At 31.5% G+C, this 15,853-nt stretch overlaps 1 protein-coding gene across 7 annotated transcripts in view; it reads right to left on the bottom strand.

The window, feature by feature from the left end:
- The window catches only part of LOC142323067 (solute carrier family 26 member 6-like), a 169,606-nt gene that overhangs the window by 57,928 nt on the left and 95,825 nt on the right, over window positions 1-15,853 (bottom strand). For all 7 annotated transcript variants that reach the window (XM_075362207.1, XM_075362208.1, XM_075362211.1 and 4 more), the window contains one exon: window positions 13,848-13,958. In XM_075362207.1, the coding sequence (XP_075218322.1) occupies window positions 13,848-13,958 (111 nt within the window). The remainder of the gene's footprint in view (window positions 1-13,847; window positions 13,959-15,853) is intronic.

Here is a 15,853-nt window from a genome sequence, read left to right as displayed (position 1 = left end):
TTTTTTTCATTTACACAACTACATTACAAATTTTCTGTATTGTTATTTTCAAAAAAATTTTTTACTGCTTGGATATTATAAGAAAATTACATTTTATGTATTACATTTGATGAATTATTTATGATTAAAATATATTAAGATTTGTAACACTCTGTTACAATCTGTTTAGTCACAACTAAAAAAAAACATAGTTTTCAGAAAAATCCTGTTGAAGTTTTTCTGTTATAACAAAATCAAAATCCACTTTCAGTTAAAGATTTTCCTTTTTTACGCATCAATTACTACAAGAATCATACTCTGTCAAAGAAAAGTAAATACTGCTGCAAAAATCATACTGTTTGTCAAAGAAAAGTAAACATTGACATTAAATCATAAACTAAATAATATGTCAATTTTAAGTTTTCACATTTCAGAAACAGGAATGTTTGCAAATTAAATATCCATGATTCAGTACCTCATAAGTAGTTCATAAGAAACTTATTATTATAACTGCAAAAATCCTTGAGTAATCAGTAAAAAATTAGAGGCCAAAATAAATTGTAGTCAAAAAAGTTTTTTTTATGTAATAACAGGATTAACTAATATGAGACTATGGAACTCATTTCTTTTGGAGTGGTCTGAGCTCCAAAAAAATGGTAGTCATGGAACAATTAGATTTATTTCTTACTTTGAAGATTTTTATATATAAACTAAATTTCTCTTAAACTTTTTGAGACATTTCAACTAAATCGTAGACATTGTTTTTATCTAATAACTTAGTGTTGAATTTTACATCATTTGAAACGCTTGACTTCAAAAATTTGCCTTTGACACAATTCAATACATTAATATTGTTCAGCATAACCGTTACGAACAAGACTTTTGTTTTCAGATTACAATAACTGGTTTACAATACTTTTTAAAAGATAACAACCAAATAATGCGAAAATATCATAGCATCTTGGCGGACCTTTTCTGTAACTTTTGGAGCTGATGTTTAAATTCAACAAAAGATTATTGGTAACAATTAGCTGATTATGATAAATTTTTTTTTCTTTTTTGACTAGTAAATACTGATCAGTTTTCTGCAATGAGGACACACTCTTCATAAATCCATTCTGAAATTTTATTATTTTGGAATCTTTGAAGTAGTGGTATATATAAACCAGTTCTGATGTGAAAACTGTATTTGATTGTAAATTTAATGGTATGTTTTCAAAGGGGTCAATATTTCTGTCATCTTTTAGCTTGCAAAAAGTACACTGCCATTCTGATGATACACTATTTTAAAACAGTGTGATGAATATTTTAATAGTCTAAATATAAATTCAGTAATGTCATGTCCTTTGAAACAGAATTATTTGCTACCATCTAATTCAATGATAATAAAAGTGCAGTATTCTAAAACAGAAGTTTCAACAGCAAGTTCAAACTGTTTGTGAATAAGAGACATATGAAATAGAAAGATTAAAGAGCAGTTTGAATCATATTTATTACCACTCAAGTTATGTTAATGTTATGACTTAGATAAGGATGGTGACTGGAAACATAAAATATGAATTGGATGTTACAAATAATATGGTGCTGGGTACCTATGAAGAATGAAACTCATGCTCTGTACAGTTTTATAGAAAATACAATAGAACTAATGAGTCTGTAACCCAACAATTTCTTTTTCCTAATGGATTCTAACACATCAAATTCATTCCTATAAAAATACCAATCCGTGTACAAAAATAGCATGGGTGAGAAACATGTACAATAATTTTTAGGATTCTTCTGAATAAACAACCTTTTAAATTACTCTCCGGTAAAAAAAAATGCCAAAGCTGGTCTGCTTAAACCTCTAAGTTGATAATACTTTTTAGTTGGATTACATCTACAGGGAGGAATTGTTATATAATCAAGTAAAAAAAAAATAATAATAATTTTTTTACATAAATACACATGGGGTACAAAATTTAGGTTAGATTTTGTAACTTTTCTAAAAAATAACAACTTTGACAAAACTTGAATTGAACCTCCATGAGGTGCGCCTGGATATATCCAGAAAAAATAGGAGAAATTTGTCTGGTGAATTGAATCTAAACAAACTTCACAGTTTCATTTATTGTCAAATCTCACTAGATCACATCTACAGTTGTTAACTCAGGACCTAAGCCCAACACAGGCAGAACCAAGCAACACCAGAGTTTAGAGAAGATAACATTCAGATATGGTGAGCTGCCACTTAGAAGATAACATGCGATCAGAAGAACTGGAATGCCCCAACACTGCACACACGAACAAGAAAAATACAAAGTCCAAAATCAAACCAAAGTATTTTTTTTTTTTGTCTTCAGTCATTTGACTGGTTTGATGCAGCTCTCCAAGATTCCCTATCTAGTGCTAGTCGTTTCATTTCAGTATACCCTCTACATCCTACATCCCTAACAATTTGTTTTACATATTCCAAACGTGGCCTGCATACACAATTTTTTCCTTCTACCTGTCCTTCCAATATTAAAGCGAATATCCCAGGATGCCTTAGTATGTGGCCTATAAGTCTGTCTCTTCTTTTAACTATATTTTTCCAAATGCTTCTTTCTTCATCTATTTCGCCGCAATACCTCTTCATTTGTCACTTTATCCACCCGTCTGATTTTTAACATTCTCCTATACCACCACATTTCAAAAGCTTCTAATCTTTTCTTCTCAGATACTCCGATCGTCCAAGTTTCACTTCCATATAAAGCGACACTCCAAACATACACTTTCAAAAATCTTTTCCTAACATTTAAATTAATTTTTGATGTAAACAAATTATATTTCTTACTGAAGGCTCGTTTCGCTTGTGCTATTCGGCATTTTATATAAACCAAAGTAAATTACCTACATTTCTACACAAAACGTAAACTTGCTTACGCAGACTGGTAAACTAAATATAATAATTGGCCTAATAGACCAACACAAAATTCTGATCATGGGTCTGCAGGAAATACAAAACACTGACCGAATACCATGGAATCTCAAGGATATAGGCTCTACAAATGTATATCTAAGAAGAGAGTGATGAAAAATGTCCCACAATTTGGAACAGGCTTTTTAATCAGCCTCAAAATAATAAATTCCATCCAAGAATTCAAGTCACAATCCCGAAGAATCTCAACACTCACCCTAAAAACATCTAATAAAATCTACATTATAATAAACGCTCATGCACCCACTAATATTAAAAATAACTCTTCAAAAGATCGTAAAGAAAAAGAAAAGTATCTACTTGACCTGACTATAAGTAACACCACAAAAACCATGTTGAACAATTAATCGAAGACTTCATTGCTCAACTAGACAGTGAAAGAAGATACTGTGACATCACAGGAAAATGGTTTGTTTTCTTTTGCCTGCCCAAAAGAAACTTGTTGATCTCTGCAGAAACCACAAACTAATCTCAAAATCCACATATTTTAAGAGAAAACCTCAAAAACTCAAAACCTGGAAACATCCCAACTACACTAAAGGAGAATGGCAACCAGACCATACCTTCATGGATAAACACCACCACAAGGAGATCTGCAATGTAAAGGTCCTCCTCCGAGCAGACACAGGCTCAGATCACTATGTAGTCAAAATTAAAGTTAAATTTACTCCTAAAGAAAGCAACAATACCAAGCCCCTAAAACTAAAAGAAAAATGGACCCTACCCAACTAATCAAAAATGAAAATTACCAAAAAACAACTGAAAAAGTAACAATCATGGATAAACTCGAAGATCTAGTCAACAACCTTAAACAAATCACAGAAGAATTGGCCCCAATAAACACTGTAAAAAAACATCAATGGTGGAATAGTGAATATGATGAAAAGTAGAGAAAAGATATCAAGCACGGTTATTTCACAAACCCCAAAAATCAGAAACTTACTTTCAAAATCTAGTAAAACAAAAAAAGAAACCACCTGAACCCTAAGGAGAATAAAAAGACAACACCACAAAGGCACACTGAAGTTAATAAAGAATTTAATAAAATATAGTCAAGAGACTACTACAAAACCTTCAAAAATCAGCTCCAAAAATACAAATCCCAACCCTACTAATAATGAATGAAAAAAACTGGCCCATAACAATATAGACAATGCAGAAATCCTAGCTAAATATTACAACAAACTGACAGAACCCCTAAACACAACACAACACCCCAATAACAACACTGTCAAAAAACATCAACCCTCCCACAATAAAAAAAGTATATGAAGCACTGAGTGAAATGAAAAATTATAAAGCAGCAGGAGAAGATCAGGCTTTTATAGAGATCTGGAAACATTCAGGAAGATCAGCAAAAATTGCCCTTCATCAGCAGCTTGTCAACATCTGGATCGAAGAAGAATGACCAGAACACTGTATTACAGCCCTCATCCATCTGCTAGACAAAAGAGGGCCAAAACAGATCCTACCAATTATACGTGAATCTCACTCCTAGACACCAACACACAAATTCTTTCAAGAATCATTGTCAACAGGATCGGTTCACAACTCAAGAAAGAACTAGAAGAATACCAGGGAGATTTCAGACCCTGGAGTAGCTGTCCAAACCAGATCATGAGTCCAAGCTAATTATGGATTAGAACAGAAAAAGAAACAGAGTAATGGTGATAACATTTGTAGATTTTAAAAAAGCTTGACTGCATCCATACAGAATATCTACTAAACATTCTAAGAGACCTCGGACTACATACTAAGTTAATACACATGATAAAACTGACCCTCACAAACAGTAAGTTGAAAGTAAAATTCAAGACGAACTCTCGGAACCATTTGAGATTAAAACAGGAATATACCAAAGTGATGTGCTCTCACCATTATTATTCAACTGTGCTTTAGAAACAGTAATGAGGGAATAACTCAAAAAATGCTCCAAAAATAAAAATAGGCAAAACAAATTGTCTTGGTTTTGCCAACAACTTGGCACTGCAAATGACATTGATAAAGCTAAATCACAGATATTAGAATTTCAAAATATTACAAATAAAACTGACTTCAAAATAGCATTCGAAAAGACAGAAATTATGCCCCAAAAACCATCACGATTAAAAAAAGCAAACATAAACATTAATAAAATCAAAATAGTAACCCAATTTAAATACCTCAGAGAAATAATAACAAACAACCAAAATGAAAAAACCACGATCCAAATAAGAAGAAAAAAATAGCTAAAGCTCAAAAATTAGCCTGGTACACTTACAATAAAAAATGCCTATCAAGAAATGAAGAAATAAGACACTACAATAGAGTTATAAAATCAGAAGTCACTTATGTAGAAGAAACACTCTTCCACCTGAACAAACAATCAGAGGCAGACAGCCCCCAGAAAATCGAAAGAATAATTAGAAGAACCTGCATCAATAAAAAGTACCAGAAAAACGGGCAGTGGTGGATTGTGCCTGACAAAGTCATGTACAAAGAATTAGAACTCATCACTGAAACCATGCATAAGAGGAGACTAGGATTCTTTGGCTATATCATGAGGATGCAAGATTTAAGACTTCTGAAATGACCAGTACAGTACAATCTCGACTCGAGAAACACCCAAGACAGGATGCAGATGGATCAGAGAAATAAGAGAAGTTCTGAAGGAAATCGACCTTATATCAGAAGACACAACAGATAAGATAAAATTAAACAAGAAAATCTAGAGAAAAAAACACTAGCTTCACAATCACAAGAAAAAAATTCAAAACACGAACATTTTCAACACTAGAAAGGACACAAAGATCAGAACATATAAAAAATTACTGGGAGGACCGCAAGGCCCAAACAGTCCCATCAAAGAGATTTGGTTATGGACTGACTAAAGTGATCCTATGCAGTTATAAAAGATAATAATAATAAACAGTCATGATGAAATGAACTGATACGTGGAATACTGATATGTGTTAAGGTATGTCATAAAGAAATTTCATAACAAAATTTAGTGCATTTCAGTTAATTGTGATTTGTAAGGACCTCTAAAGGTCAGTCTGATTATTCAATTGAGAAAAAATTAATTTCCAACTAACTTACATTTTCACCAGCAAAATATAATTATAAAATCCTTCAACTGTATCTCTAGATCTGGACAAAACGATATGGAAAGCAATGTGGAATTTGCTTTTTGATGAGTGCAGAAAATCAGTCAGTCAGTATAATGAATAAAAATTACAGTGACGTCGGCTCGTTACATAGCCATGCTTGAAACCTTTGTTGTGGAACAACAAAAGAGATTTCCACCAATTCTTAACACAGCCTGGTTTCAAAAAGATGGAGCAACGTCACATACTGCACGAATATCGATGGGAGCTGTATGCCGATTGTTTGGACAACGTGTCACGAAATGGTGACATTAGAAGGCCTCCCAGATCGCCTGATCTCTCAACTTGCGATTACTTTTTTGGGGTCACCTTAAAAGCAAAGTGTTCCACAGTAGACCTGCTACAACGGAAGAACTGAAGGCAAATATCCGAGAAGCAATTGCGGAAATTCCAGTTGAGATGTTACGTCAAACCATGAACAATTTAACGAAGAGACTTCGTGAGTGTTTACGTAGAAGAGGAGATCACCTGCAAGATGTCATCTTTAAAAAATAAACTAAAATGTATGTATCCTAAAATGGCAACATTTGTACAATTACATGAAATAAAATTCATTTTCTAAAAAAATTTTTCATTAATGTTATTTAATCTTTAAAATTTCCCGTTTCTTTGAATCACCCAGTACAATATATGTATTACAATGATAAAAAATTTCTAATCTGTGTACACAGTACATCATTCATTGATAAGGAAGTGACCATAAAATTAACTAATACAATAAAGTTTTATAAATATAAAAATCGCTGTTCAGGTTAAAAACAATAACAAAAACTCAACATTGGGTGGTAAAAAAATTTCAGATGATAACACAGTAGCCTTACAATACAGTGAAGCTCGTCATTGTAAAAAGAAATAGTTGGGTTGTACCTTTGTAATAAAATCTGATGAGTCACAGCAAGGCTCTTTTAAACCTCTTGAGTTCATTTAATTTTTTTTTAACAAACTGCTTCATTAGTGTACAGTAAAAGAAATAAATTTATGTAGCAGAATGATAAGATATACTCAAATTACGTGTATATCATAAAATCATGTTGGTGATGTGCACGTAATACATTATTATATAGGTTTACATGTAATATATATTTCAGTAATGAGTAAGTATAACACAATTAAAAAAGGTAAGAATATTATTTTTTGTGAGAACAGTTATGTAGAATGCTAGAATGACGAGTACCATTGGTTCCTGCATCTTTTACAGAACCACCTGTTGAGAGACTAAAATTAAAAATTTTAATTTAACTATCATCACCAAACAGATCCTATTCTTTACTTATTAAAAATCCTGAAAGAAAAAAATTTGCATGATGGATTAGTTTGAGAACTTGAAATTATAAGAAAGATAAGAAATATTATAAGCTCAATCTAGGCCATAAACAAGGCACATAAAACTTAACGTGTTGGCTGTGGCTGTGGTACTGGTTACATATGTCATGTTTAGGCATTTATACTGAGGCATCCTATTCTCTCCTTGATTTCCCTTCAGTGTGTCAGGTGTATTTTTCATCTATCCTTCTCATTTATCATTTTATATCATACTGAGCAATTATAAAGAATAAATTCTGATGTTAGAAGGATTAAATTCATACCAGACCTGGGTGACTGTACCGCACCACTGGAATATAAAATTTACAGTTTATGGTACTAGACTCAATTTTTGGATGTTCACATAAAGATAATGACTTCATCGTGTGATGATGTTACTTTTCCCTGCAAATGTGGTGTAAAATTTATTACATGTGCAAAAATTTTTAATATGCTTCACAGTGGACAGAATAATTTCAGAATGATTAATATCAGTACAAACATTTTTTATGTTAAATGACTACAGAATAAATACCAAAATGTGACATTCAATGACAAATTGACGAGTTCATTTCCTAAATGAAAAATATTTGAAACAGCTTCATTATCACATACATTTTTCAGTATATAAGGGAACTGAAGTTAAAGTTCACTGAAGTCCACTTGTATTCAGTGTAACGTAATTGAGTTTTATAAAGTGCTTATGTGCTTCATAATTTGTTACATCTAAATAAATTTAAAATAGTATGTAAAATCCAATTATGTCTTCTCACTCAAAATGTCTGTTTGTATTGAGCATAAATTGCTGCAGCTGCAGAAAATTCTTCTGAAGATTCATCTGGGAGTGAATCAGAATTAGATAATACATCTGAAGTTGAAGATTTTATTTCATCTTCAACTAAAGAAGAAAGTTTCTTGAAAGAAGTTTACTGGCACTGATGATACAAGAAACACTGCTGTTCTTGAGGATGAAGAGGAATTCATTGATGACCCATCTCAGCCTATTTTGGATAATTAAGCCGTGTTAGAGCCTCCTTTCAGTATAAACAACAAATTTGCAGCAGTGCTGAAAGATTTTTCCACCATTGTCAATGCAAGGATATCTTCGCTGCATCAACAAATTTCCCAGATTACCAATATACAGGGAGTGGCAGAAATAACTCCCGAATTTGCCACCGTCGTAGTTCAGCGCTAGTGGTAGTAGGCGGGTCCAGACTGGTTCCATAGTGCAGGTCTGGTGTTGCAATTTTCAGTCGCTAACATGGCATGCTCTATGCCATGTTCACCGCTCCGGTGAACATCGTGCGTTCGTCATCAAAACTTATTTTAAAAATGGTGATTCTGTAATCTGTACGCAGCGATTATTTTATACACACTTCGGGATAAGTCGACACGGTGCAATCCCTGACAGGAAAACCATTCTAACACGGGTTAGAAATTTTAGAGTTACGAGTTCAGCTATGAAAAAACCACCGCCAGGTAGACCTCGCAGCGTTCGAACTCCACAGAACATTCAACTACTCCAGCAAGCAGTTACACGATCTCCAAGGCGTCCAGCCTGTAGGCACACTGCCAGCTTGTGAATATCTGATCGAACAGTGAGAAGAATTTTACACCAAGACCTGCACTTCCGCCCGTATAAAATAATGGTAGTGCAGGAACTTAGTGAACGTGACTGGGCCAGTCGTATTGCATCTTGTCACGCTATCCTTGAAAATGTTCCAAACAATGCAGTCGTACTCTCATCTGACGAAGCACATTTTCATTTATCAGGTTATGTCAATAAGCAAAATTTTCGTTATCAGGCAGAAAATAATCCTAGACAACTGTATGAGCAACCTCTCCATAGCCAACATGTTACAGTTTGGTGTGCTGTAGCAGACTTTGGAATCATAGGCCCGAATTTTTTTGAGGAGGAAGGGCGAACAGTTACAACAGTTATGTCTCAACGTTATGTACACATGCTAAACAACTTCCTGAAGCCGAAACTGAATGAAATTGGAAATCGTGTTGTATGGTATCAACAGGATGGTGCAACCGCTCACACAGCAACAATCTATGGAAATCCTAAGACAAATGTTTCCAGGGCGTTTAATCTCACTGCGAAGTAACATGCCGTGGCCAGCTCGTCCACCCGATCTTGCTGCTTGTGACTTCTTTCTATGGGGCTACTTAAAGAGTAAAGTCTAAAAAAACAAACCGAGGACAACCGACGAACTCAAAGCTGCTATCCAACACAAAATTGCGGAAATTCCACAAGAGATGACGACAAGAGTAATGCACAATTTCCAAGTGAGGCTTCAGTCGTGTATAGACAATGACGGTCGCCATTTAAATGATATTATTTTTAAGTAAGTGAAACTTTAATCATTTAGATATACAATAAATGGCAATGATAATTCTTATTATGGTATAATAAAAGTTTGACTAAAATCTATTACGTATTTTTTTATTAGCCCTTCAAACTGGAGAGTTATTTCTGCCGCTCCCTTTATTAAGTCTAAATAAATGTATAGGTTAGTGATTAAAGTAATCTCCAATGTTATAAACTCTTTGTAACTGATGAAATATTAGTTTATTATTGCTGAGACAAACCATTACACAAATCAAGAGAAAAACAAAGGTGGCCATAAGGCTAAGTCTCATTTATACAACTGAATTTCTACAAAACAAGGAAAAATTGTTAAATCTTTTTTCTATAACAATAACTATGGGATCGGTTAAATTATCTAGTATTAATCTATACTGGTCAAAAGATGTAATTTGTCATTATGAATTCATTACTGCTGTTGGGACAGGTTTCAGTTACTATTAAGATATTTACATTTTAATAATAATGAAGATGAAGCTATGAGAAATGAAAGACTTGCCAATATAGAACTTTTAATGTCACCCCTGGCAAACAATTTTCTAAAAATTTTAAGATCTGATAAAGATGATGAATTAGTTATATCTTATAAGGTAGACTGATATTTTGTCAATATTTACCTAACAAAAAACACAAGTACGGCTTAAATTGTACAAATTGTGTACTCCAGAAACATATACTTCATATGTAATTGTTTACCAATGTAAAGTTACAACTACAAACCATGATCAAAATCATTCTGAATGAGTAATTCTTAAATTATTAGGTGATTTAGTAAACCATGAAGGCAAAACTTTATACAATTATTATTCTGGCATTCCTCCTGAGATACTTTATGACCACAAAATAAAATACTGTGGAATGTTAAGGAGAGATCGCAAAGGTGCCGTAAACTGTAGTAAGAAACAAAACTGAGAAAGTAAGTCATAAATTGGACTAATAACAGATAGGTTAACACATTAACAACAGTTCCTTCTCATGACACAAATAAAATACTTTCCTGAAAACTTAATAAAGAAAAGGACCTATTTTAAAGCCATAGTGTTTGATTGATTACAACGCTAAGAAAGTGGTAGATATAAATGATAAAACACCATCTTACTTTTCCGTTTAAAGGAAATAATGTAAATGAATGTATAACAATTTAAGTTTGGAACTTTCTGACACTGTACTTGTAAATGCTTGGGCAATGTATAACATTATTTCATATAAAAAAAGAAAAATAAATCAGAAGATTTTGGGAATTGTTAATAAAATCAATATTGAATATAGAGGAATATAATCAACCAATGCTAAAAAAAATATGACTCCCAGATTAGTAAAGCCAAAGAGAGAAGGGAGAAAAAATAAAAAAAAATATTGCACTGGTAGTTATAGAACACTTGTCAGACCTTTGTAAAGAAGCAAAAAAAAAGTAAAAAAGCCAACAGATTTAGCAAAAAATGTGCTGGACAACCAGGATTATTATTGCTTATCTTGTTTCAATTCATATCACACAGACTAAAATTTAATTTATTTGGTGATAAATGTCTTGAGATCTTAAAATACTGAGTGAACAAAAAAAGCAATATCAGGCTTTTAATCTTTTATAATATATTTTGGTTGAGGTGCACAATGTTAATTTAAGGATAGAATCAAAGAGCAAAAAGGAAGTTTTAGATAGATAGATTCACTATCTTTCTGCTTGACAGCATCATTAGGAAAGATGGCAATTCCTAAACAGAAAGCTTTCTGTGTTTTGCAGTTTGCTAAATGTGAATCTGCAGTTATAGTTCAATGTGCATCTGAAAGAAAGTTTAATTGTGATCCTCCAAGTGATGATTTCATTTTTTGATCAAGGGTGTCCAAGGGTGTCTGAGGAAAATGTTGAATGTGTCAGGGAAGTTGAAGACTTCTTGATCATATTGTGCTTAGCAATGAATCAACATTTCATATTAATGAAAAAATTAATACCCATAATAATCATATCTGGAGGTCAGAAAATCTCCATGAACTATTACACTGCAAAAGGGACTTCCCAAAATTAAATGTTTTCTGCGCAATATCTGGATGGCAAGTTTACAGGTTTTTCTTTTTCGCTGAATTGCTTATTCGGATATGCTGCGCACATGGCTCTTTCTTTTGTAACTGCAAGATGGTCCATGGAGTTTTATCCGGCAACAAGATTTAATTTTTTGATGGCATAATCAGTTTGAAATGACTGGATTTCTGTGTAAAGGGAAGAGTATAGACTGACCTCTTCACTGGCATCACTTCTCTGTACAGGACCGCTTGAATTACAATTCCCCATCCTTGGATCAATCAGCATGAACCTGATAATAAAGCTTGTTTGTGGCGACCTTCAAGGTTACCTGATCTGATCCCATGTGCTTTTTCCTTTGGGATTTTATAAAAGATCTTGTGTATGTACTTTTGCTACCTACTGAACTTACCTACTATGCTACTTACATACTCCACCCGATTTGAGGAACAGGATTGAAGCAGCAGTTGCTGCCATTACTCCAGACATTCTGGTTAAAGAATAGGACAAACTCTCCTATTGGTTGAATGTGTACTATGTAAAGAAAGGTGCTCACATTGAACACTTGTAGGGGAGAACTGTGAAAGTTCATTTCATTTTACTCATTACTGTAAATTAAAGTTAAGAGATACTAAATAGCTTCAAAACCCTGATATTCATTTTTGTACACCTGTGTATTTTAACAATTTATTAATCTTTATAATATTTATATGGTTTTTGTAGATATAAAGTTTTTTAAATTATGATTTTTGTATTAATAGCTAAAAACATTGGGTTGTCTGTTATTTTAAGTATTAGGTATTCATATTTCATTGAAAATTTTACAGGTCTATTTTCTATATTATTGTAATTTTTTTTCTTCAAATTTAATAACACTTTAAGGATTACATATTTTTGCAATTTTTTCATTTTATGGTGAGAAATAGAGCTGAAATATCGGAATGTTTCCAATAACATATGTAACATATTGGACATTTTTTAATGCATTTACAATATTTTCAAAATACGTTCTCATAAAAAAAGGATAAATTAATATTATGTGAATTGTTGATGTCTAGCCGCAACTGATTTCATTTTTAGTTAAAAATTATAATTGTAATATTACAATATTGTAATAAAAACATATAAATACTTTTATCACAATATTGAGAAGCAGGGATTTTATTTTGCTATATAATACTAATATAATTAATTATTTTGATATTAATATGATATACATTTATAAAGTAAAATGACGCATATTAAGCTTAATACTAATTGTAATTTTGTTTTTTATTTTGGATATTTTCTTATTGTTGACTTTTGTACTGAAATATTTTCCACGTTGTGTGACTTTTTTGAATAATTTTTGTTACAGTATTTATACACTTTTATAATACTCGATTAATGTTTTTTCATTTTTATTTTTATGATTTACATGTTTTTAGATTATTAATTTTTGTATTACAAATGATCTTTGTATTTCTTTTTCATTCATATGATCAATAGGTTGGAGACTAAATAAGATTTGTACAGTTCACAATACTGCTAAGTAACACAAAGGATTCTATCAATGTCTGACAGATAGCGTTAGAGGAGAAGAAATCTTACAAGATATGCATGTCCTTTAATGCAACAGCGGAAATGAAAATTCTGGATAATGGGGACTTTTATCACATGAAAATTACTTGGATTAAAAAAAAAACTGCAGCCAATATGTTATCTTACAAACTACAATGGAAATCTAAGGAAGGAATGAGTAGCACACCTATCTATTTCTGATTAAATTATGTAACATATTTATAAATTGATTTGAACAAAAATATTATTTGTCAAGTACATCAGTTAAGTTATTTAAAATTTTATGAGTAATGACAGGATGATACATTTTTAATATTTCTAACCTGCAATTATTCTATACTAAACAAATTCTTTAATAACATGGTAAAGTTTGGTGGAAATCAATTAATAAACTTTTTATAATACAGATATTAAGAAAAAGTTGATTTCAACGCATTTTTAATAATACACACATACATATATATATATATACACATTAAGGGTTAAAATTGCTGAAGAAATAGGTATACATACCCATTGAAACATGTCTAGAAGTACCCATAAAAATATAAATTAAAACAGGAAAAAATGCCATATAAATTCCAACTATAGGAGGTACAGCACCTAGTGTTGAATAAGCGAGACCTAAAACAGAATAAGAATAAATTAACATAAAATCACTGAAACATTATATATATACCTGTCTGTGCAAATAAACAACTGATGATCATTAAAAACTAATGTAAAGTAAGTAGTTCAAAAATCCTTCTGCTTTACATAAGCAAGATAAAAATTACAGATACTGGAAAGTCTAAGCGACAGGTTTCTTAAAAATAGGTTAAATGTTAATAATTCTAAAACTAAATAAATCCTATTCAAAATGAAAGATAGTTTCCTGTTGTCAAAATTTAAATTTTGACAACAGGAAACTATCTTTCATGAATATTAATATTTTACCAATGACTTATGTATATATTTTAGAAATTATGAATTGTATTACAATTTTAATAAAAAGGATTAACATCATTTGTCATCAAATTAAATTAGTTTAACTATTTAGGAATTAATGTCCAAGAAAGATCAATAGAATTCTATAACAAATCCAGAATAACTGCAATAAAAAGGATATTTTTTTATAATTGTTAAGAATTAAAAAAGTTTTTTTTAAAAATTATAAACTTTTGAAACAAACTGAACCAATTTTATAAATAAGAATCTTTTAATAGCCTACATCATTCATTTTCAAATAAATCATTTTCATTACAGACTGTCACAGCCAAAAAAATGTTTTTACAGCATCTAATGATTTGTTGAATTTTTTTGTTTGAATAGAATCACAAAAAAAGATAATTTTTATAGTTCTTGTATTGTACTGTACATATACTAATGCATTTTTTTTACCGATTCTTTTTTTAATGAGCTTTCATGTAAATGTTTTTGTTCTTTTTTAATGCACTGAACATATGGTGCAACATTGTAACATTACTCCATTACCTTTGCTTAAAATGTCTTACTGTTAATAATTGAAACCTTAAATAAAAATATATTTATAAAATAGAAAATGTGTAAGTACTTAAGGCAAAACAATTTCATTAATTCAAACACTGATAATTTATAGTTTACATTAATTCTAATTTTCAGCATTGTCCCTTAAATTATCTATATAACATGATGAGAAAAATTCCCTTATTGAACATATCCTCATTAACCTGAAATGAAATCTTTTCTAAGGTTGTGAGAACACTGTGATCAATATGTTTAAGAATAACATTAGATGAAGAGATTTCCCTAAGATATAATCACAACTTTTAAGCTCGTACTAGCATTCTACGTTAGAATCCCGCACATTGCGGTTGCATTTTTCATTTCGTTTAGATGGACAATCAGTGTTACTCATATTTACTAGCATTCGGCGCTCGAGTCTGATCCAAGGCGGTCACGTCATACTCTTAGTTCATATGGACTCCATTCTTTGTTGGGATGAACGCTAATGTTTTATTTAATTTTATATTTTTTATTTTTATATGTCAAGTTATATATTATATTCCAATTCATTTCATTAACTGTGAAGACGACAATTCATTAAACCATTATTCAACAAGCAACAAGGCGTTGTCTTCATTCATCACCTATGAATATATAGTCCATTGATATATAGTCCAACCTTGCTCTAAAATCTACCATTGTTTCATGGTCCTCCGGGCCGGATAAATGAAGCGGATATCCAGATAAGGCCGGATAGTTAAGTCGACGGATCTACCACATCTCTTTATGGTCATTTGTCTTCACATTCAAGAACAAGATGGTCAAGTCACTGTACCAACTGGATCGACTTCTGCATCTGTTAACTGACATTTCATAGTCAAGTCGCTGTATTAACGACACGAACTTAGCTGCTCTACAGCATTCATCCATGGGTTTCAATAAGGTCAAACCAAGTCAACAACACAGTATTTATAATTTATTTATAAAAAGCGTTTCAAAAATTAAGGGTGTATGTTAAAAGTGCAATTAAAAAATTAACATTAGTGAAACATTAA

Source organism: Lycorma delicatula, chromosome 4 (assembly GCF_047948215.1).
Source record: "Lycorma delicatula isolate Av1 chromosome 4, ASM4794821v1, whole genome shotgun sequence".
NCBI classification, from domain to species: Eukaryota; Metazoa; Arthropoda; class Insecta; order Hemiptera; family Fulgoridae; genus Lycorma; species Lycorma delicatula.
This window is presented reverse-complemented; position numbering and strand designations above follow the sequence as displayed.